Source organism: Hibiscus syriacus, unplaced genomic scaffold (genome assembly GCF_006381635.1).
Source record: "Hibiscus syriacus cultivar Baekdansim isolate YM2019G1 unplaced genomic scaffold, ASM638163v2 tig00110637_pilon, whole genome shotgun sequence".
In the NCBI taxonomy this organism is placed as follows: Eukaryota; Viridiplantae; Streptophyta; class Magnoliopsida; order Malvales; family Malvaceae; genus Hibiscus; species Hibiscus syriacus.
Window position 1 is genome coordinate 3,631,001 of NW_024062808.1, and position 22,651 is coordinate 3,653,651.

At 33.9% G+C, this 22,651-nt stretch overlaps 1 protein-coding gene across 2 annotated transcripts; it reads left to right on the top strand.

Moving 5' to 3' along the window:
• Nucleotides 1–3,236: 3,236 nt before the first annotated feature.
• Nucleotides 3,237–14,406, top strand: LOC120136917. Of its 2 annotated transcripts, XM_039152848.1 has the most exons (25): nucleotides 3,238–3,307; nucleotides 6,509–6,626; nucleotides 6,712–6,858; nucleotides 7,028–7,659; nucleotides 7,982–8,103; nucleotides 8,188–8,279; nucleotides 8,694–8,913; nucleotides 9,013–9,079; nucleotides 9,233–9,381; nucleotides 9,478–9,548; nucleotides 9,638–9,811; nucleotides 9,919–9,990; nucleotides 10,468–10,569; nucleotides 10,650–10,739; nucleotides 11,081–11,156; nucleotides 11,407–11,503; nucleotides 11,635–11,704; nucleotides 11,825–12,004; nucleotides 12,092–12,214; nucleotides 12,306–12,389; nucleotides 12,551–12,735; nucleotides 12,815–12,953; nucleotides 13,363–13,422; nucleotides 13,800–13,904; nucleotides 14,025–14,406. In XM_039152848.1, the coding sequence occupies exons 2-25, from the start codon at nucleotides 6,525–6,527 to the stop codon at nucleotides 14,136–14,138; spliced, it is 3,273 nt and encodes a 1,090-aa protein (XP_039008779.1). In that variant the 5' UTR covers nucleotides 3,238–3,307; nucleotides 6,509–6,524; the 3' UTR covers nucleotides 14,139–14,406. The 2 variants fall into 2 exon arrangements, with proteins under 2 accessions (XP_039008780.1, XP_039008779.1); XM_039152849.1 differs by lacking the exon at nucleotides 10,650–10,739 and having other exon boundaries at nucleotides 3,237–3,308; nucleotides 6,510–6,626; nucleotides 14,025–14,404.
• The last annotated feature ends 8,245 nt before the right edge of the window (nucleotides 14,407–22,651 follow it).

A 22,651-nucleotide genomic window follows, 5' to 3' on the forward strand; every position in this document is an offset into this window, starting at 1 on the left:
TATTATTATAATTATTATATATATTATTATATATATTATTATTATTATTAAAAAATAATTACAAATAATATTATAGGCCCAACAGACTGGCCCAAACAAAAAAAAAACCCTAAAACCCATTTAGGGTTTGTATCTCAGCCAGTCGCCGCCTTGCTTCTCAGCCGTTGGATCTAACTTAGATCCAATGGTCTAGATGGTTCCAGCAGGAAACCCTAGGGTTATGATACCCTAGGGTTATGATACCCTAGGGACTACGCCAGCTGCCGCCGCTCCACGTCGCTCCAGCCGCTGCCACGCCCCAACCGAAGGCTCCAGAAGTTCCAACGCCAGTCGTCCACGTTATGGCCCTAGGCTGAGTCACCACTGGGAGTCCGGTGACTCACCAGACTCCACTCTTTTACCCGGTCCGATGGTCACACCGGTGATGGCTATAAAGCCATCACCCAATCTGCAAAGCAAAAAACACCAACAGGCCACAGAGAGACAAACCGAGAGCAAAGATACAAAAACGGAGAGCAACAACACAACAACCAGCAAAAAATAAATAAAAAAAAGAAAGGAGAAAAGCTTACCGAGGAAGCCACGACCACCGGACCTCTTCAAACGTCACCAAAACCTTCGAAAATAGAAGGTACTTTCTTAGATTTGCTCCGATCGGGAGCTGTTTAAGAAAAAAGAGCATCGGAACCGTCATTAGGACGGTCCGATCTACATGGTGGGGTAAAAATAATTTTTTCCGGCCACCGGATACGGTGACCGGCGGTGAGAATCACGGCGGCAGACGGCTGCCGCCCGGTGACCGGCTTCCCTCCGATGAGGAAAGCTAGAGAGAGCCGAGAGAGCTTCTTCTTCTCTCGTTTGTGAGAGAGAAGAAAAGAAAGAATGAGCTACTGGCCATTCGGGCCAGCTATGAAGGGGCTTAAATAGCCCTCCCCAAACGACGCCGTTTTGGGGAGGGATCTGTTTGTAATTAACTAAAGGTTAAACCCTTTCCGCAGCCATCCTAACTTGTAAACTTTACATTTTAGTCACTAAATCAATTTATAATCCTTTTAATTCGGTTCTTTAATTTTAATTTTATTTATTTTAGTCATTTGTATTAAAATAATATTTAGGGTAAATAACAGATTTACCCGTTAATTTTAATAATTAATATTTTAATCTGAATAGTATGTTTAATTTATTTTAATCTAATATCCGAATTTTATAATTTTATTTTAGTCATTAAATTAATAAATAAGAAATAGCATGTTTAATCCCTATAATTTGATTAATTATAAATTAGGTTTTTAATTTAATTTTTTATAATTTAGTCACTAATTTTAAAATTTTCATTTATTTTACTGCTTTTAAATATATAGTTCTAATTGTATTTTATTGTTTTAATTTTACTTGTTTATATATTTAAATATTTTTTTATTATTATCTATAGTCATATAATATATATATATATAATAATAATATGTTTTTTTACATAAATTATTTTTTAATTTATTTATTTATTTATTTTTCAATATCGAAGAAAAGGGCAGTCTTAATACAACTGGATGTCCTATTCTGGTATTTTAAAATTAAATATTATAAAAAAATTATAATTTTATTATTATATTAAAATTTATTAATATAGAAGAAAAAGAGATGTCTTAAGGCACCTGAAGTCCTTTTCTGATATTTCTAATAAATAAATATTTTATTTATAAATATATATATAAATTATTTTTTCTTTTTTTCTCATAATTATAATTTTGAAATAATAGGATTATAAATTAAATATATTTTGAATTTTTAAATTTCTAATAATAGAGACAATTTATAATTAAAAAGTACCAATTTTGGGTGTTGTAGGGTGCTAATCTTCCCTAAACGTAACCGACCACAATCCTTTTTATTATTAAAAGGAAAGAATTTTTGTTATAAATGCAGATCAGTTCATCTTTTAACTGATGTTTTCTTAAAACTCTGTTAAATATAATTTTTTAGGTATTCGACCTACCTGACCCAAAAGGCCGATGGCGACTCCCAAATTATTTTCAAAATCATTTATTCACATCAATTTTCCCGTCAAGTAAAATTCGTGCCCGGACGAAAACCGGTTACGACAATAATATTTAAAAAAACAATTAATTAATGTGATTAGTCTATCTTAATTTTTATATATTTGTCTTATAATTTTGTTATATGTTCTTTTTATTTAATAATATTAATAATTAAAAATAATTAATTAAATTTAAAGGTAAAATATTATTTATTAAAAATGAACTTCAAAATATCAAAATTATAACTAACAAACAAAATTAATTTCTTCTTTTATCTGTAGTTAAAGACAGACATATGATTTTATTTTAAAGAACGGACTTATACAATTATATAAAAAATGAATTTAAAAAAAGAAAAAAGTTTTAATAAAAATATATAAAATAAATATAATTTTAATTTTTTAATAGGATAATAATTTCCATCATCTTTGTTTATAATCATAATAGGTAAGAGTCCATTAATATCTAAAGGGAAAAGCAATCAATGTATGTGTAAACACTTTTAAGACAGACAGGTAGGCGGGGGAGGCCAGATCAGCATAACCTCACAACCAAACAACCCATTTCACACCTTCCTAAGAAGTCAAGTAAGAATCGTAACCTCCCAAATTTTGTTTATTTATTTATGTTTTATTTACAAAAGCTGCAATTGCACGGTAACCTTAATAACTGATCTCTGCCCAATTCTCCTGCTTCTTCCTCTCTCTCAAAGGTGGTTCTTTTCTGGGATTAGAGAAAACCAAGAGTCGAAATTGAAAACCCCCCAAAACCCCTTTCTTTTCACATTAGGATGGTTGAGACTCGACGGAGCTCTTCCTCTTCCAAACGCTCGCCCTCTTCCAAACGTTCGCTTTCGTCTCCCCCGCCTACTTCTTGTAAAAGATCCAAGGTCCTCTCTCATTCTTTTTAATTATTTAGTTTCTTCTTATTCTTTCTGGTTTTTAGTTTGCATGTTTTTCGTGGTTTTCTCTCTCTCTCTCTCTCTCTCTCTCTCTCTTGATTTGAATCCGAGACTGTTTCTTTAGGCTTCTGAGTCGGCGTCATTTTCCACCGATGGAGCGGCGGTTTCCGGCACGCTTAACGAGTCCTTAGGTCCGCCCAAGGAATCCGGGTTGGAATCACGGGTCACGGAGCTCCGTTCTTCTGATCTCCGGGTATCTGATGCGGCTGCCGTTGCTGATGGGAAGAATGGTGCTTTGGTAAGAAGCCAGTAAAGCCTGTTAAATTAGGTTCTACAGTCCCTGGGGAAAGCTTCTTTCTCAGCACTCTCAAGTATGTATTTTGAACGACATTCTTTTTTCAAGTGACGAACTGGTTTTTGGTTCTTAATCCCTGTGATTCGCTTCTTTCTTAATCCTTGTTCTTTTAGCCAGTAAGTGCATTTAAAAGATGTTATTAATTTACACGAAGGAAGTTAATCAAAAGTGAAATAAACATGATATAAATCACATACAACATGAGATTTAACTAGTTCTATCTTGCCTAACTCCATAGATGAGAGAAACAATAATTCATTTTAAATATAGTGATGACAAAGAATACAAATATATGAAAATATTTATCTCATAATCCGGTATATGTCTCTCCAACCTGAATTACTTGGGAAATAATTTTGCAAGATAAGGGAAATTGGGATGTCTTAACCGCAATGCCATAACATAATGTCAGAAACTTTGAAGTAATAAAGGAAGTTGTAACAAACTGAGAAGTACAACTTGAGTGAACTTGTCTTTTAGGAGGAGGTTTCCCTTTGAGTAGGTAGAGTCTACCACAAAGCTCAACACTGCCAATCACCTTCCTGAAGTCAGGTGCTTAAAATTCACCAAGATTGAAATTAAATTTAGGGTAACAATTGAAATCTTTGAAAAGCTTGCTAATAGATAGAAGATTGCATGCTAAGGAACGTAAAAGACTAATGAAATATTAGGATTCTGTATCAGTTGAATGGTGCTAATCGCTTCAACTTTTGGAAAAGACCCATTTGCTGTCTTAACATTTGATGGAATTTTTTAGTTATCGAAAATCCTGAAATAAACTGAATATTTCATGTGAACTGATGCTCCAGAGTCTACTATCCATGCCGTAGATATTTTGTTATCTGTAGTATGTGCAAAAGAGATATGTGACGAATTGGGTACGTATTTCGTGATGAATGCTAGTTTGACTTGGAACTGATTTTCGAGGAAGATGGTGAGTCTGCCATAGCATTCTAGGGCTGGAACCTATGAAGCACGGGGACGGCCAAGGAGCCCGTTTCAAGTACCCGATACGTTTCCGGAACGGGGACGGCTGGGGTACGTACAGGGGATGTGCCACGGTGGAAGGTTACGACTGACCGAATTAAGGGGACAGTAAAATACCTGGGGATGTTTCGGGGACTATCGCGGTGTTGCGAACGGCGGCGACGCGGCGAGGAGTGAATGAACGACAGCTAGGTTTTGTGAAAAGAAAGAAAAGGAAGAAGGAACAGGCCATGCGTTGGGGTGGGGAAGAAGAAGGGATAATAGGATTTAAAGAATTTTTAGTCTACTTGTCAGTTGATCCTTGAGCATTCTAGGGCTTTCGAATATGGCAATAAGTTTTGCAGTATTTTCAAATTGGCCACCTAAATTAATTTAGGGATTTATGAAAAAAAATTCTCAAATGTTAGGATTTTTAATTAGATTTAAATTAGGGTGTTATACCAATTTTCTATGAAATATTGGCTTTATTTATGATTATTTACATCTATTTATAATTTAATTTTTTTATATGTCGTACCCTTGTTGTCCCCGTACCCTGCAATTTTAGAAATTGTCGTTTCCCGTCCTAATCCCCGTCCCCGTATCTGTTTCGGTGCAACATAGGCTGGAACAAACACTTACCTGATGCCATGTAGAAATGGGGAAGGTTTTTGGAACAGAGAAGAAATTGAATTCTCTGCATTTTCTCTGGTTCTCCCTATTAAAATGATATATAAGGTAGGCCTTATGTAAACAAATTTACAAGGAAGATATAATAGGAATATAATTCTAACTTAGTGTCCTACTAGGAGTTAACTTAATCTAATTAATATCCTATCTAATCTCTAAATTAGATAAGATGCAGAGTACAAAATAAATAGAAAATAAAACTCTAACAATTAAGTTGAACTAAAAGCTCTAACAACTAAGTTATGCTGCTACAATTTACAAGCACAATGTTATCTTCACCGGTCTTTTGTATTTCACTGAGAAATTAAACTCATTTAGATAGGAACTCCACTTAGCATGACGATCCTTGCCTCGTTCCTTTGAGCTCAAAAATTCCAACACTTCATGATCTGAGACTGAGTAAACCACAAATTCTCGATAAGCCAAGTAATGGTCAAACATCCCTTACCAAATCATAAAACTCTGGATTATAAGTTGAATAGAGTTGTTTAGCTTTTGATAGGTTCTCACTAGAAAATTCAACGGTTTTTCCTTCTTGTCTGAGAACTGCCCCAAATGCTACATGAGATGCATCATAGTCAATGAAAAATAACTTCTCAATGCCTGAAAGTGCAAGACAGGTACTTTGATCACTAAAATGTTAACCGCTTCGAAGTTCGAAGGCCCGAAAGGATTGATTTTGACCATTTGAAACTGTTCCTCTTTAAACATTCAGTTGTAGGACTCAAAACAGTGCTGATGTTCTTGATAAACCTACTATAAAATGAAGCCAACCCATGAAAGCTTCAAACATCTTTGAAATTCTGCAGTGGAGGGGAGGCCATTCTCTAGTGGAACAAACCTTCTGCAAATCGGGTTTGATTCCATCAGCAAAGGCAATAAAACCAAAAAAAGACACTTCTTGACACAAAAACTGTATTTCTTCAAATTCACAGAAAGCTCCCCTTTTATACACATCTCCAAAACTGGTCACAAGTGAGATAGGCTCAAAATGAATAGGAACGATGGAACACAAGAAAACTTAGGGTTATAGAAAACCGTTAGTTCTTCTTTATTAATTCAAAGAGAATTATAAGATAGATGTGGCTGTAGATCTATTACAACATATTTATAATAGACTTTCTTGCAAACAAAGTTACTAGACTTTCTTGCAAGCAAAGTTACTAGACTTTCTTGCAAGCAAAGTTACTAGACTTTCTTGCAAATAGAGTTTTTGTTCTTAACCTTAGACTTAACCCTCAAGAAAACTAATAATCTTATCTTTCCAAAACATATCAAATACTTGAACCAAATATTATAGAATAAAACTGACGTAATAAATAAAATAATATAAAATTAAGCTCCAGCGTCAATTTCCAAAAGTGAATCATTTCAGCTTAACTATTTAATCCATTTGCTCGGTTGTCAAAGGAAGGTAGTCTGTTGTCAAATTTTTTCAAGGAAGGATATGCCGCCAAATCACAAACTAATTAACCTCTTCATATTGGTTTTAATGCTTTGTGGTTGTTCTAATGCTAAACTGATGCGCTTCCACTTCTTGTTAATGTTCATTTTATCCCAGAATCCTCACCTAGTCATGTGTGGCACGCTATTCACTGTTGGACAAAGCCGTCAATGCAACTTATGTCTTAAGGATCAAAATATTGGCTCTGTTTTGTGCAAAGTGAAGCATATAGAGGTATGGATCTCCAAATACTTATTTTAAAACCTTTTCCTTGTTTTTTGTGTTTGTGAGTGTGCTGATTTTCTTTTCTCCAATGTAGAGAGATGGTACTTCCATTGCCTTGCTAGAAATTAGTGGAGGAAAAGGCTCGGTCCAGGTTAATGGTAGGACCTACCGTAAAAATACTAGTTTGATTCTAAATGCAGGCGATGAGTTGATTTTCACCAGTACCGGAAATCATGCTTATGTATCCTTTTCCTTTAACACGGCTTAATACATTGTTACAAATATGTTATTTCTCTCCTTCCCAAATGAAAGTCTATGTCATACCCCTTTCATGCATATTTCAGAAACATTGATGCTATATGATATGTCTTCTGTCCAATAACTGCTTTAATTCCTTAACGGCAACTTAGATTTTTCAGCAGCTTAGCAGTGATAACTTAGCAACCCCTGATGTTCCTTCTTCTCTAAACATTTTAGAAGCCCAGACTGCTCCTTTAAAAAGGATTATCGAGACTCAGCCACGGGAACCAGCAGCTGTTGCTGGGGCAGCAACAATATTGGCTTCTTTGTCAACTAAAGAGAATTCTGAGATGTCCACTCCACCTTCTGGTTGTGAGGTGTCAGATGATCGTGTTCCAGAAGTTGACATGAAGGACGGTGCTAGTAACACTGATCCAGTAGCTGCTTCTTCAAGGGAGAAAACTGTTGTTCCTGTTGCTACCAATGAAAGCCCTAATCTTGATAGACTTGGATTAGATGATACCATGGATGCTGACAATTCAAAGGTCCCTGGGGTTGGTTACCCTTTAAGGCCATTATTGCATATCCTCGCTGGTACCTCTTCACCAGACTTTGATTTTAGTGGCAGTATTGCCAAAATTCTTGATGAGCAAAGGGAAATTAGGGAGATGTTTAAGGAATTTGAACCTCCTGCGGTTTCGATATCAGCCAAGCGGCAAGCATTTAAAGATAATTTACAAGAAAGCATTCTCAATCCTAACGATATAGACATCTTTTTTGACAATTTTCCATATTATTTGAGGTAATCTGGTGCTGCTCTTAAGTTTGACTTGCATTTTTGTCTCATCTGGGGAATATGTTTTGATCATTCCTTGTTTGTCTTGTGAAACCGAATTTGAATTATTGATTTTACTTACTTTGCTTATCTTCTTTTCCCCTAATTTGCTAGTCCATATATTATTTATGTTCTGAAAGTTGATCAGTCAATATAGCATGTGGCGAGAATTCTGTTTGTTGCTGTCCAGTATTATCTTTGTGTTGTACCTACTTAACTGCCTATTTTACCGAATCTGAAGCATTGGTGAAGTTTGATTAATTTTATTTGAAAATTTCCGTTGTGACAGTGGTACAACAAAGAATGTGTTGATAGCCTCAACCTATGTGCATTTGAAGTGTGGTAAATTTGCGAAGTACACCTCAAGTCTTCCTACCATGAGTCCTCGCATATTGTTATGTGGTCCTGCAGGTGTGGTTGCTGTTTTCTGTTAATTTTCCATTTAAACAAAGTTGCTCTATCTAATTCCTGATGAGGGCATTTTGATATGTATAGGTTCAGAAATATATCAGGAGACTTTGGTTAAGGCACTTGCAAAACATTTTGGTGCTAGATTGCTAATTGTGGATTCCCTTCTGTTGCCTGGAGTATGCTTCTTTCACTCAACTTGTTTTGTTTTTCATTTTTGTTTTTGCTTTGCCAATTGCATGTTAAGGACCAGTTGAAATTGCAGTCTGTACTTTCTACTTAATTTTATGTATTTCACTCGTTTTGAAATTTTTGTGCATATGATTATTCTTAAATCTTCCATGGAAGGGATTTTGTTTGTTGATTGTTCTTGCATTAGGATGCATGTAAAACACTAAAGTTCCTTCTCAATTTGAATGCAAGTTGTGTCAAACAATTTTTGAAGTTCCTTAAGTTTTGATTATTTCTCAAGCTAGATATTCTGATTGATTTCTTGTTGCAAAATTTTCTTCATTTTTTACTTTCTCAGTTTCTAAATGACTGAATATTTTCGTGGCATCTTATCTTCTACTTTTCCTTCCCAATATAATCAGGGATCAACGTCAAAAGATGTTGATGCTGTGCAAGAGACTTCAAGAGATGAAAATGTAACTGTATATGCCAGAAGATCTGCGCAGGTTGCTGCTATGCAGCAGAAGAAACCAACTTCTAGTGTTGAGGCTGATATAACTGGTGGCTCTTCACTGAGCTCCCAAGCTTTGCCAAAGCAGGAGGTATCTACTGCAACATCTAAAAATTATACATTTAAGAAAGGTATGACATTTGTTTGGGATAATACTAGAGAGTTGGCTGTTAATTTGTTGATGGAACATCACCTGCTTCTAACTGAAATTATTAATTTGAAATTTTCAGGTGACAGGGTTAAGTTTGTAGGTGATGCATCACCATCTGGACCTTTTTCTCTACAACCAGCTTTAAGGTATATTTTTACTTTATCTTTTATATTCGACAGCTTTGTTAACCATGGTCAGTTTTCTCTTTAATAGCAAGTACAAATGTAATTTCTCAAGGGATATATTTTATCAATGCATTCATTATGATTTGCAAAAGGTTGAGTAGTTCTTTTGTGTAGGGGACCAACAATTGGGTTTCGGGGAAAAGTAGTCTTTGCTTTCGAAGAAAACGGTTCCTCAAAAATCGGGGTCAGATTTGACAGATCTATTCCAGAGGGCAATGATCTTGGTGGGCTTTGTGAAGAAGATCATGGTTTCTTCTGTGCCGGTGATCTCTTTTACCCCATTTTGCATTAGTTTAAGTATCTTTTATGACTCATTGTGGACTTGTATCTGTCTTACCATTGTTTTTTTCACTCTATAGGTAGCTCACTTCGCTTGGATAGTTCTGGAGGTGATGATGTTGACAAGATGGCTGTTAATGAACTTTTTGAGGTACATGCCATTGATTAATCAATGCAGAGCATTGGTTTACTGTGCTCATATTTTTAAGCATTTATCTTTGAATTGTCTTTCTTCAATAGGTTGCATTGAATGAAAGCAAAAACGGTCCATTGATATTGCTTGTGAAAGACATAGAGAAGTCTGTCGCTGGAAATACAGATGTGTATACTTCCTTGAAGAGTAAGGTTGAGAATTTTCCTGCTAATGTTGTAGTAATTGGTTCACTTGCCCATATGGATAATCGTAAGGAAAAAGTAAGCAACTTGCTATTTTTTTCATTTAGCTGTTTTTCGTTTGATGCTATATGAATATGAAGCATATCTTTCGAGTGTTCAATTTTGACAGTTTTTTGTTTTTGCAGTCTCATCCTGGTGGCCTTTTGTTCACAAAATTTGGAGTCAACCAGACAGCGTTACTTGATTTTGCATTTCCTGTATGTCAAGAACCAACTTATTTTCTCTTTTGGCTTATATTTCTTCTCCTTGAAAGATATTGAAGCATTTTGGCAGACTGCTCGTGCTTTTTTCTACCACTGTCTTTATTTAATTGTATACCTGTCTTAGGTATCTCTAACTCTACTCGTATTGACCTCCAGAAGTAGCATGTTTGATTATATGCTAACTTTTCAAGGTTTATATATACTTTGAATTTTGAATTCTCTGAATTTCTCTGGAATTGTGAAATGATTACAATCTAAAAACATATAGATATTTCTTGGCTTGTATTCCACATGCTGCAATGCACACCTAGTTATTATAGTGGATGGTTTTTTTTTGGTTCTATTACCCAAGTGACTCGGCTTCTGGAGAGTATCCTATGTGTTGAACCAACTTCCTTAGAGCATTGTAATCTTGCATTTGGCTACTTTCTAATTACAACATGGCTAATATGAGTATCATCCCTTATGCAGGATAATTTTGGTAGACTTCATGAGAGGAACAAAGAAACATCTAAGACCATGAAACAAGTTACTCGACTTTTTCCTAACAAAGTGACAATCCAGTTGCCTCAGGTATGTTTTGTCAGTTTCTTCTTCAGTTATCTTGTCATGACTATCGAAATATTTATATTAATATTCCTGAATCGTGTCAGGATGAAGCTTCACTTCTAGACTGGAAGCTGCAACTGGAGCGTGACATTGAGACTCTTAAAGCTCAGTCAAACATCGTTAGCATTCGAGCAGTGAGTATTGTTATAAAATTTGTTTTTTCCATTCACTTTTATTTTGCCTGTCAGGAGGAGCTTCTGTCATTGCCTGAAAGTGGCTTATGTTCTTCGCCTTTTGTAAAACCTTCTTGTAAGTGTAGATTATTAGCCTAGTGTGATGCAAAACTACAAGAAAGTTGAAGAATATAAAAATACACGTCATGATTCCCCCAACCTATTCTCCCTCTCCCAAACAGACAGAAGTTCCCTTGTGTCCTACTGTCGTTGTTATATTTTGAAGTTGATAAACAGTTTATTTGAAATTCTGAGGTTCAAGTCTGTTTTTGGAGATTCTTATAACCGTTCTCTGCTATCAGGTTCTCCATCAAAATGGTTTGGATTGCCCTGATCTTGAAACACTCTGCATTAAGGATCAAACACTTACAAATGAGAGTAAGTATTGTTGAGCTCCTAACTATTACTGTGTACCAAGTGTATGTTCATGTTTCTTATTTTATATGGAAGATTTTCAGATTTTTTTGAATTTTAATTGATCATTTCTTTTGAAGGTTTTAAATATGTAAAAACTTTTCCCTCTAAAACCAAAAGAACATGATTGTACCTTTAAAAGAAGTTGGAAGCAAAATATTGTAATCCCTTTTACTCCAATATAACTAATCTTTTTACCTTTCTAATACTGTAGATGTTGAGAGAGTTGTAGGCTGGGCCTTAAGTCACCACTTAATGCATTCTTCTGAAGTATTGTTGAAAGATGCTAAACTCGTTGTATCAACTGAAAGGTTATATGCTCTCTTCCTTTCTTGCAGTGTACATTTGTGAAATGTCAAAAGAGAAGCTAGGATTTTACAAATTAGCATTTCATTCTTGTGCTGACTTCTTCTTCATTTTTTTTGTGAATTTTCTATTTCAGCATCAGATATGGTCTGGACATTTTGCAAGGCATTCAAAGTGAAAGCAAAAGCTTGAAGAAATCACTGAAGGTAGGTTGTCTTCCTTCCATTGGGTTCTATGTGTAGTCGTTACTCTGATACAGTTATCCCTTATGTTTATCTGGTTAGAAAGTTTATACTGTATATTACATTTATTCTTCTGAATTGCAGGATGTGGTCACTGAGAATGAATTTGAAAAGAAACTTCTTGCTGATGTTATTCCACCAAGTGATATTGGGGTTAGTTTTGATGATATTGGAGCCCTTGAGAATGTCAAAGACACCTTGAAGGAATTGGTGATGCTTCCACTTCAAAGGCCTGAATTGTTTTGCAAGGGACAGTTGACAAAGGTACTTTCAGTATGTTGTTTTGCTTTATCATATGTTACATGGAATTCTTTTTTTCTAAGAAACTCCTGTTGTTTTATTATTTTGTAGCCCTGTAAAGGAATATTGCTTTTTGGGCCTCCTGGTACTGGAAAAACGATGCTTGCCAAGGCTGTTGCAACCGAAGCTGGCGCAAACTTTATTAACATATCAATGTCCAGCATTACTTCAAAGGTATTTTAAGCAAATAGGAACTTTGGCATGCACCTTATCTGTTGGATAGTTTCTGTTTGATACATGCATGACATATTTGCATGTTTTGCAGTGGTTTGGTGAAGGAGAGAAGTACGTTAAAGCCGTTTTCTCTCTGGCCAGTAAAATTGCACCAAGTGTTATCTTTGTTGATGAGGTTTGTTAAACTTGTGTAGGGTTTTTTAATATCATATTTTATCTGTTTTCTGTTCTCTGAAGGTTAGTTGTTATTTTATTGTATGTCTTGTATTTTTTTCCGTCTTCTTCCTGTTTATTTAATAGGATATGTAGTTTTATTGATTTGATTGGTTATTTTAGGTTGATAGCATGTTAGGAAGACGGGAAAATCCTGGTGAACATGAGGCTATGCGTAAAATGAAGAATGAATTTATGGTAAACTGGGATGGCCTTCGCACCAAGGATAAAGAACGGGTATTGGTTCTTGCAGCCACAAACCGGCCATATGACCTTGATGAGGCAGTCATCCGGAGGCTTCCTCGAAGGTAACTTGCATGTGTTGTGTTGAATTGCTGCATTCTGACCTTATGATAAGTACCATTGACCCAGTTGAATGATGTGCAGATTGATGGTTAATTTGCCAGATGCTCCAAACAGAGAAAAGATTTTAAGAGTTATATTAGCCAAGGAGCAATTGTCAGCCGATGTTGATTTGGAGGCTATTGCAAATATTACTGATGGATACTCCGGAAGTGACTTGAAGGTTGATCCTTCCACCTTTTCACTTGATTGTCTTTGAAAATGTAAAAGCGTGTTATGAACCATAGAATGAATAAAGTAGGGTCAATTGCAAATCACATGCTAATAATACATTGAACAAGCTAGCTCATTTTCTATTGCAGCTAAATAATGATTCTTAATGAGTTTTCATCTGTATTAGGTTGTTAATAGTTCACATTTTTAACTATTTTTGAACTCTTCTTTCCCTTTAATTTAACTCTTCATAGTTATTAGCAAGGCTTCTCCAATCCTGTCAACCGTGTTATCTTATGAATTTTATTCAGTGCCAAATTGAAGCTTTTAAATGGGTTTAGTGACCTTTAAAAAAATGAGTTTATTGGCTTTTCCTGTTTACCTATTTTTGTTTCCCTAATATAATTTTTGTATTGCAGAACCTTTGTGTGATTGCTGCACATTGTCCCATACGAGAAATTTTGGAAAAGGAAAAGAAGGTTAGTCTCTGATACTTTTCGTTTCTTACTGGTTCTACAAAATGTTTGTGGGTATCAGCATGTCGACTATGATGGTTTTACAAATGGTGCTAATAACTGATGGATCTGTCATTTACATGCTTAACAAGCACATTACATATCCTGATGCTATTTTATTAATGGTGTCTATTATTAGATACATATTTTGATTCCTGTTCTATGTGATTGTACGGAATTTTTGCTTGACTAACTTGTTCCCATAGGCCGAGAAGATAAAAAATATGCCTGGTTGGGTTTTGGAACGATAATTGTACCCTTTCTATGATCCATTGCATACTTTCTTACATGAAAGTGTACTATTTGAATGAATACAGACTGATATATCATGCAAATTTCAGGAGAGAGCTTTAGCTGTGACTGAGAATAGACCTGTGCCTTCCTTGTATAGCAGTGCTGACATTCGTTCCCTGAAAATGGATGATTTTAAACGTGCACATGATCAGGTACTATACTTGGTCACAAATCATTATAGCTGATATTTGTCAAATCCAATGATTGAGAATGCAAAATTTGTGCATGTGTAAAGGAATATTATATTATATTTGATTGGTTTGAATGGTCAGGTTTGTGCAAGTGTGTCATCGGAGTCTACAAATATGAATGAGCTTGTTCAATGGAACGAGTTATATGGAGAAGGTGGATCAAGAAAGAAAACACAACTAAGCTACTTCATGTAGAAGAGGCATCTTTATTTATAGCTTTTCCATTCATTATTGGCTAAAAGGGTGGCCAAGTTGAGATATAAGACCTGTTTAAGGAAATCCCATGTGCAGGTCCCAGCTTTCTTGTAACATATAATAGTACTATATAATATAGGTTTTTGAAAATTACCAGTCTTTATGTTGGCAATTTTACAGTATTTATGAAGCAGGTTAAGTTTATTAAAAGCATCTCCCATTCCCCTTGTTCCTATTATAGTTGGTACCGTATGCTCTCCCTACCTGCACAAATCAAGCAATGAAGCAATTCTTTGTAATTTTATAAATGCTATGACAGTTCTTGGAAATGAAATAAATGAAAATACATCCTCATCCTGATCCCCCAAAATTCCTTGGTATCTGTGTTTTTGCTCTGAGGTGGGTTTTCGTGTTGAGGTTTGCTAGAAGTTATAATTTGTGTTTATTTGCTAAAATAGCAATGTTTACTAATTGATGACATTGATGATGTGGTATGTGTCATGTTACCTAAGTTGATGATGTGTCATGTCACTTAAAATAAAGATGTGTTGTATACCATGTCATCCAAAATGAAGATGTGACGTGTGTCATGTCACCTACAATGATAGTGTGATGTGTGTCATTTCACCCACAATGATGATGTGGAGTGTGCCATGCCATTTAAAATGAAGATGTGGCGTGTATCATGTCACTTAAGGAGACAATGTGTAACGTGACACATCACTAAAATGATGTATCTAGGGATGTAAAAAGTTGAGTCGACCTGTAAAATTGATTGAAATTGACTCGAGTTCGAATTGGTGTTTCCATAACCTGAGTTGGACCTGAAAATTGTGGATATGAATTTGACATACACCTAATATGAGAATAACTTGAACTCGAATTGAATTGATAATATGATAATTGAACCTTACCAACGTTCAACTGAAATGAACTCGAGATTAACCTAGTAAATAACTGGTATTACTTTACTTGTTATTAACCTGATCTGTTATGAACCTGACTTGTAATTGACTCAACCCGTAGATAATCCGATTTGTTAATAAACTGATATGATATTTATGTAACTTGATATTTAAATGACTTATAAGTTACAATTGGTGAAGTTGTGAGATTTTGAATTTATAATAAACTATGATAACTAAAATGATTACATTTTAAAAGATAAAACAAATTGTTTGTTATGATAATTAAATTAATAAATTTACTTTCTATATTAATTATAATCCTTATGTTATAAATATTAATAATAATAAATTATTTAGTGAAATTAAAATAATTTATTTGTGAACATGATTTTATTAGATTATATAAAATTAATTTAAATATTTATAAGTTTAATTTATTTTTATGTAATAATTAATTAATAATTTAAATATAATTTAAATTTAAAATATATATAAAATATTATTTATTTGAGATTGAAAATTTAAAATCTTAAAAGAAAGATTATTTTTTTAGGAAAAATTAATTTTTTGTAAATTTAAAAGTGACATTTGGTAGGATTGATTAGGCACGCACTCCAACAATCAATGATTTTTATTTTTTTATTTGGTTTTTGATTTTTTTTCACTTCAATCATGGTTTAATTGTAAATCTCTTAGGTGGCGTTTGGTTAGATGGAATCCCTTGAAATTGATTGGAATTGGAATCAAATTCCACCACTTTCCCATGTTTGGTTCAAGTTTTTCAAGGGAATTGGAATCCCTGATGGAATTCAATTCCATCAAATGAGGGAAAGTGAATTTCATCCAAAAATGGATGGAATTCAATTCCCTTGTTGGAGGGAATTGAAATTTGATCATACTACCATCATCAATCCTTTGGTAACTTATTCATATATTGAATAAAAATATTTTTTTATTATTTCGGGTTGGGTCGGGTTTCTAATTCATATATTCGGGTCGGGTTCGGGTTTAGGGTGAAAAAAACTGGACCAACCCGAAAATATATATAATTCAGGTCGGGTCGGATTAAGTCACTGTTTTTATTAAATAAAAATATTTTTTATTATTTTGGGTCGGGTCGAGTTGGATTTCTAATTCATATATTCGGGTCGGGTCGGATGAAACTTTATTTTGTTCGGGTCGGGTCGGGTTTTTTAAGTGTGATATTCGGTTCGAGTCGGGTCAGGTTTTTTTAAGTGTGATATTCGGATTGGGTCGGGTCGGGTTCAGGTTTAGTGTGAAAAAAACCGGACCGACCCGAAAATATATATAATTCGGGTTGGGTCGGGTCGGATTAAGTCACTGTTTTTATTAAATAAAAATATTTTTTTATTTCGGGTCGGGTCGGATTTCTAATTCATATATTCGGGTCGGGTCGGATGAAACTTTATTTTGTTCAGGTCGGGTGGGTTTTTTTAAGTGTGATATTCGGGTCAGGTCGGGTCAAGTTCGGGTTTAGGGTGAAAAAAACCGGACTGACCCGAAAAAATATATAATTTTACCTTATATATTTAGGAATAATTATAATAATACCCCTCTATATAGTTTTTTTTTCAATTAAGTCAATGTTTTTATTGAATAAAAATATTTTTTTATTATTTTGAGTCGTGTCGGGTCGAGTTTCTAATTCATATATTGAATAAAAATAGTTTTTGGTATATTTTTTGGTAACTAATTAACATACTCCGATTGGAATGTATCGAAATATTGCTCTATCTTTTGGTAACTTATTAACATATTTTGATTGCGATGATTTTAACTTATAATATTTATTAGCATGATTTTTATAATTTATTGAAATGAATAATCAATCAATAAAATGAAAATTTAATATTTTTTAATTTTTTATAATATATTACTACATGTAAGTTATAAAATAAACTAAAATAAAGCAAAAAAACAAGAAGGGCAATTCTGTCATTTTACATTACTGAAATCAAATTCATCTGACATATCTGCGAACTAAACAGAATATGGAATTGGATTCCAATTTCATTTACTGCCAACCAAACAAAATATGGAATTAAATTCCAATTCCTACAGATTCCAATTCCTTAACATATTCCAATTCCCTCATAAACATTCCATCGAACCAAACGCCACCTTATTGAATTTTCAATTTAATGAACTTTAGTTATGTATACATTATAATTCTAGTTATTAAATGTGAATGTTAATTTTAGAATCTTTTATTTTAGTTACTTGTGTTTAATGATATATTTTAGTTACTTGTGTTTAATGATATATATATATATATATATATATATATATATATATATATAGAGTTTTCTCTCATTAGTGTGCCGCTCATCTCTTTTCTTTTTCATCTTCGTTGATCGACAGAGACAATAATTTTAATGTTGGTTGTTGACCGTCAGTAATCTTTATTATATTTTTCTTTTCTATAGCATATCTTTATTTTTTTATTTTCAATAAGTTTGTCTGTGTTGCACGTTTTCATCTGCCTTTATGACACGTTATCTTATGCTTTTGGTAAGTTTTTCGGTTCTTTGACCATTTTTATTTATCTTTTTTTTCTTTTAAGAGTTGATTTGACATCGCCACGACTGATCAAGATCTCACTTATTTGATATCTTGTGGTCTTCCCTTCTTTGAACTCTCATATTGGATTTAGATACCCAATTTGCGTTCGTGGATAGCTTTTCATGTTGCTCGAGTCTGATTTGCAGTTTGACGGTGGTCTTTCAATAACTTGATCATTTTTTGGTTCGTTTGTCGATGTGATCAGATCTATTCATTTATATCTTTTTTCGATTTTTTTTTGTTAGATTTAATCTTCCCTTGTAAAGTCCTTATGTGATCTTAAGTTACTAATTTTGTTTCAATGATAATAGGAAATTTTCCTAATTATGTGTTTAATTTACAATTGTAATTATAAATCTTTATTGTAATTTAGAATATTCTTATTTTGAATAAAATTAGTTGCTTCTATCAATATATGCATATATAAAGTATAAAGTATATAAAGTATAAAGTATATATATATATATTAAACTTATATTCATACTTATGTACTAAGGATGGCAAACGGGTGGGGTAGGTGCAGGTACCCCTTCCCACATCCACATACCCACATAATACCCACTACCCACGATGGGTAAAATTTTTAAATACACACCTGCCCACATGGATACATTCTCAAATTTACCCCATCCCCACTATCTAACTGGATATCCACCACTCATCTCATATTCGTCTGTACCCACCGTACCCGTCAATTTGAGATAGTAGAAACAACGATCTTCAATTCTAGAAATGTTTATATCCTAACATTAGGTTAAATTCAAGTCATATAATATAAAAGCTTAAGGTTTACATAATAGTCTCTAAAATTATATCTAAATTCATAATTGTCAAAAATTTATATGGTGAGTAGTTAGTGGCTGGGTGGAAGGGGGAGGCGGGAAGATGCGGGATAGATAAGGTCTTAAACCCATCACTTACTCACTACCCACGGTGAATATGACTTTTTACATCTACACCGGCCCACTACCCACTAAACTTATACCCATCTCCACCCTAATTGGAGTGGGTATGGTGCGAAACCCATGAAATTGTACCTGTCTACTATCTCTATTATGTACATATATCATATATATCTACATACATCAATGATTAATGATAAGTGTATATGTATGTATGTATGTATGTATGTATGTATGTATGTATGTATGTACGTATGTATGTATATACGTATGTATGTATGTACGTATGTATATATATACGTATGTATGTATGTATGTATGTATGTACGTATTTATGTATGTATGTATGTACGCATATATGTATGTACGTATGTATGTATGTACGTATGTATGTATGTATGTATGTATGTACGTATGTATGTATGTACGTATGTATGTATGTACGTATGTATGTATGTACGTAGGTAGGTATGTACGTAGGTAGATATGTACGTAGGTAGGTATGTACGTAGGTACGTATGTACGTAGGTACGTATATACATATGTACGTATGTACGTATGTATGTATGTACATATATACGTATGTACGTATGTACGTACGTATGTATATATGTATGTATATATGTATGTATGTACTTATATTAATAAAATGGACTTGTACTTATATATATACTGTTGAAAACATTTTGATGTTTTGATATAACAAATTAAGTTAAATGAATTTTAAGATTTTACAAATGATTTTCTAAGTATATTCGATTTAATTAACTCGAATATCAAAATATTACTCCAAGTCTTTCAAAGTTCAATTTCAATCCTTACTAATGTGTAAAGTTGTGTTTTATACTTCAAATATTTTTGAAACAATTTTTACAAAGTATTTCAAACAAAAAACGAGCCAAAAAATAAAATTTGTGAAGGGATGCACCGATGCACTCAGGTTTTATGAAAAACATCGAATGCATTTTACGCATTGATACACATACCATTCATCGATGCACTCAGGCTTGTTTGAAACATCGAATGCATTTTATGTATCGATGCACTCTTAGTGCACCGATGTACTAAGGGTCCAACGGTCGAAATATTTGAATTGTACACATAGTGTACCGATGCACTAGCCTTATGCATCGATGCACCAGACGCTTCCAACTATTTTATTAATTATTTTCACGCTTAAACGACTCTATTGACTCCACTAATCATCCCCAACGTTTAGAATCAATTGAAGGAGTATTTAAGCTAGCTTAGAAGCCATTGATCAACAACAAGAATCAATAATTAAGAGAGAATCAAAGAGAAAGCATCAAACCTCAAGTTTGAACATTTTCAAGCCTATTTCATTCAATATTCATTTTTGCTTTCAAGAACACTTATTGTGCTCAATTGTATTATTCTTGAGTGTTCTTTCTTTGTTCCAGAATTGTGCAAACATATTGCCTTGTGAGGATTTTCTTGCAAGATTGCAAAATTTGTATTGTTCTCTTTGAGAGAGAGTGTTCTCAAGAATTTGAGGTATAATTCTTGAGGGATTTGTAAGGTTACTCTTTGTCCTAAAAAGAAAGAAAAAATAGTGAATTTGTGGAAAATACTTAGTGTGGATAGCTAAGGTAGTGGACGTAGACTTTGGTTTAGAAAGTCGAACCACTCTAAATCGATGCGCAATTACTTTCAGTTTTCTGCAAAAGCTTCCACCGAAATTTTTAATTGTCAATTCACCCCCTCTTGACCATATTCGTCAATCGATTAACTCAACAATTAGTATCAGAGCCTAACTCATTTGAAGGTTTAATCACCTCTTGAGTCGATTCGGGAAGAGTTACATCGATAATTAAGTCATCAATGGCTTCTACTTCAAACTCTGACTTCAGTCTCGATTCATTGCTCGTCAATAAGCCTCCTTTCTTCAATGGAACTAATTATGCTTATTGGAAGAATAAGATGATGTATTTCATTCAAGTAAGTGACATGGGAGCATGGAATATTATAGAAGACGGATACATCAAACCCTCCACTCACCCAAGATTATGAAGTAAAGGAGAGACAAGAATGTTCCAGCTCAACTCAAAAGCTATCCATATCATCTTTTGTGCTCTTGGACCAGATGAATACGGGAGAGTTTCATCTTGCACAACCGCCAATGATATATTGGACAAACTACAAGTCACTCATGAAGGCACAAACGAGGTAAAAGAATCTAAATTTGTCTTCTAACTCATAGCTATGAAAATTTCAGGATGAAACCGGATGAAGATGTCAAAGCTATGACGGATAGATTCTCCACGATTGTCAATAGTCTCAAATCATATGGAGAAATCATTCCAAATGACAAGCTTGTAAGGAAGTTAGTTTACTCTCTTCCAAAAGCTTGGCAATCAAAGAAGACGACGATCATTGAGGCTAAGAACTTAAAATCCTTGGCCCTCGATGAGCTTATTGGCTCTCTCCTCACACATGAAATGATGCTTAAAGACGAGGAAGACCTCGAGAAAAGAGACGAGCCAAAGAAGGAGATGGGGAAGAATAAGAACGTGGGAGTTGCTCTCAAATCAACAAAAGATGAGAGTGATTCAGATGAAGATGATGATGACAAGAAAATGGCATTGTTTGCCAAACGGTTTAGAAAAATGATGAGGCCTAGCCGAGGAAGAAAATTCAAACGAAATGACGGCTTCAAAAATGAACCAAAAGAGAAGGACCCGATCATTTGCTATGAATGCAAAAAACCGGGGCATGTCAAATATGATTGCCCACAATTGAAGAAGAAGAGTCAATCAAAGATTAAGCACAAGGCTCACGTGGCTACATGGAGCGATGAAGAAGGTTCCGATGAAGAGGAAAAAGAAGTAGCAAACTTGTGCTTGATGGCATTCGAGGAAGATTCTAAGGTAACCTCTAACTCATTTGATTTAGATGATTTATCTTATGATGAGTTATTAGAGGAATATAATGGGTTGGCTTCGGATTATGAGAAATTATTTTTAAAATATAAATGATATTTCGAAATTGAAAAATGAAAATAATCTCATATCCAAGACCAACAATGATCTTGAAAGTAAAATAAAGAAGAGTTTGAAAAGAAAATTTCTGATTTGCATAATTTACTTTCAAAGGTCAATGATGATCATCAAAAGAAAATTGATGATCTTAAAGCTTCTTTTGATACAGTTGAAACAAAACGTTTTGAAATAGGAGAAAATTCAAAATTCAACTTTGTTAGAAAAAGTTTTTAAAACTACAATCATAGAGGTCACCGAAGAACCTCTAATGGAAAATCGTTAGAAGTATATGGGTTCTTAAAGAACTCATTACTACTAAAGATAAGAATATCTTACACAAATGGATACCTAAGGGGACTAGAATTTTGGAGACTAATGAGTATGGACCCAAAAGAATTTGGGTACCAAAAATTAGAAATTAATCTATGTTTGTAGGAAAAGGATCATTGCTACAAGGCAAGGGAAACAAATTCAAATTCATGGTACATTGATAGTGGATGCTCAAGACACATGACCGGAGATAAAAGCCGATTCATAGAGCTCAACGCCAAAAATGGAGGAGATGTGACTTTTGATGATAACTCAAAATGTCACATTGAAGGTATATACACTATAGGTAATACCTCTTCCATACAAATTAAGAATGTTTTATATGTGAATGAATTAAAGCATAATCTATTGAGTATTAGTCAATTTTGCGATAAAGGATTCAATGTCATGTTTGAAACTAATGGGAAGATTGCCAAACTTTTTAATTAAAAAAGGTTTTTCAAAAGGGAAGATTGACAGTACATTGTTTTTAAAGCATAAAGGTAAAGATTTATTAGTAGTTCAAATTTATGTTGATGATATAATATTTGGTTCAACTAATGATGTTCTTTGCCAAGAATTTTCTAAGCTAATGCAAAGTGAATTCGAGATGAGCATGATGGGGGAGCTCTCATTTTCCTTGGGACTCCAAATCAAACAAAGAAAAGATGGCATCTTCATCAATCAAGCTAAGTACGTCAAAGATATGCTCAAGAAGTTTGGACTGGAAAATGGGAAACCTCATGACACTCCAATGAGCTCATCAACAAAGCTTGACATAGATGAAGGAGGTAAATGTGTGGATGTTAAAT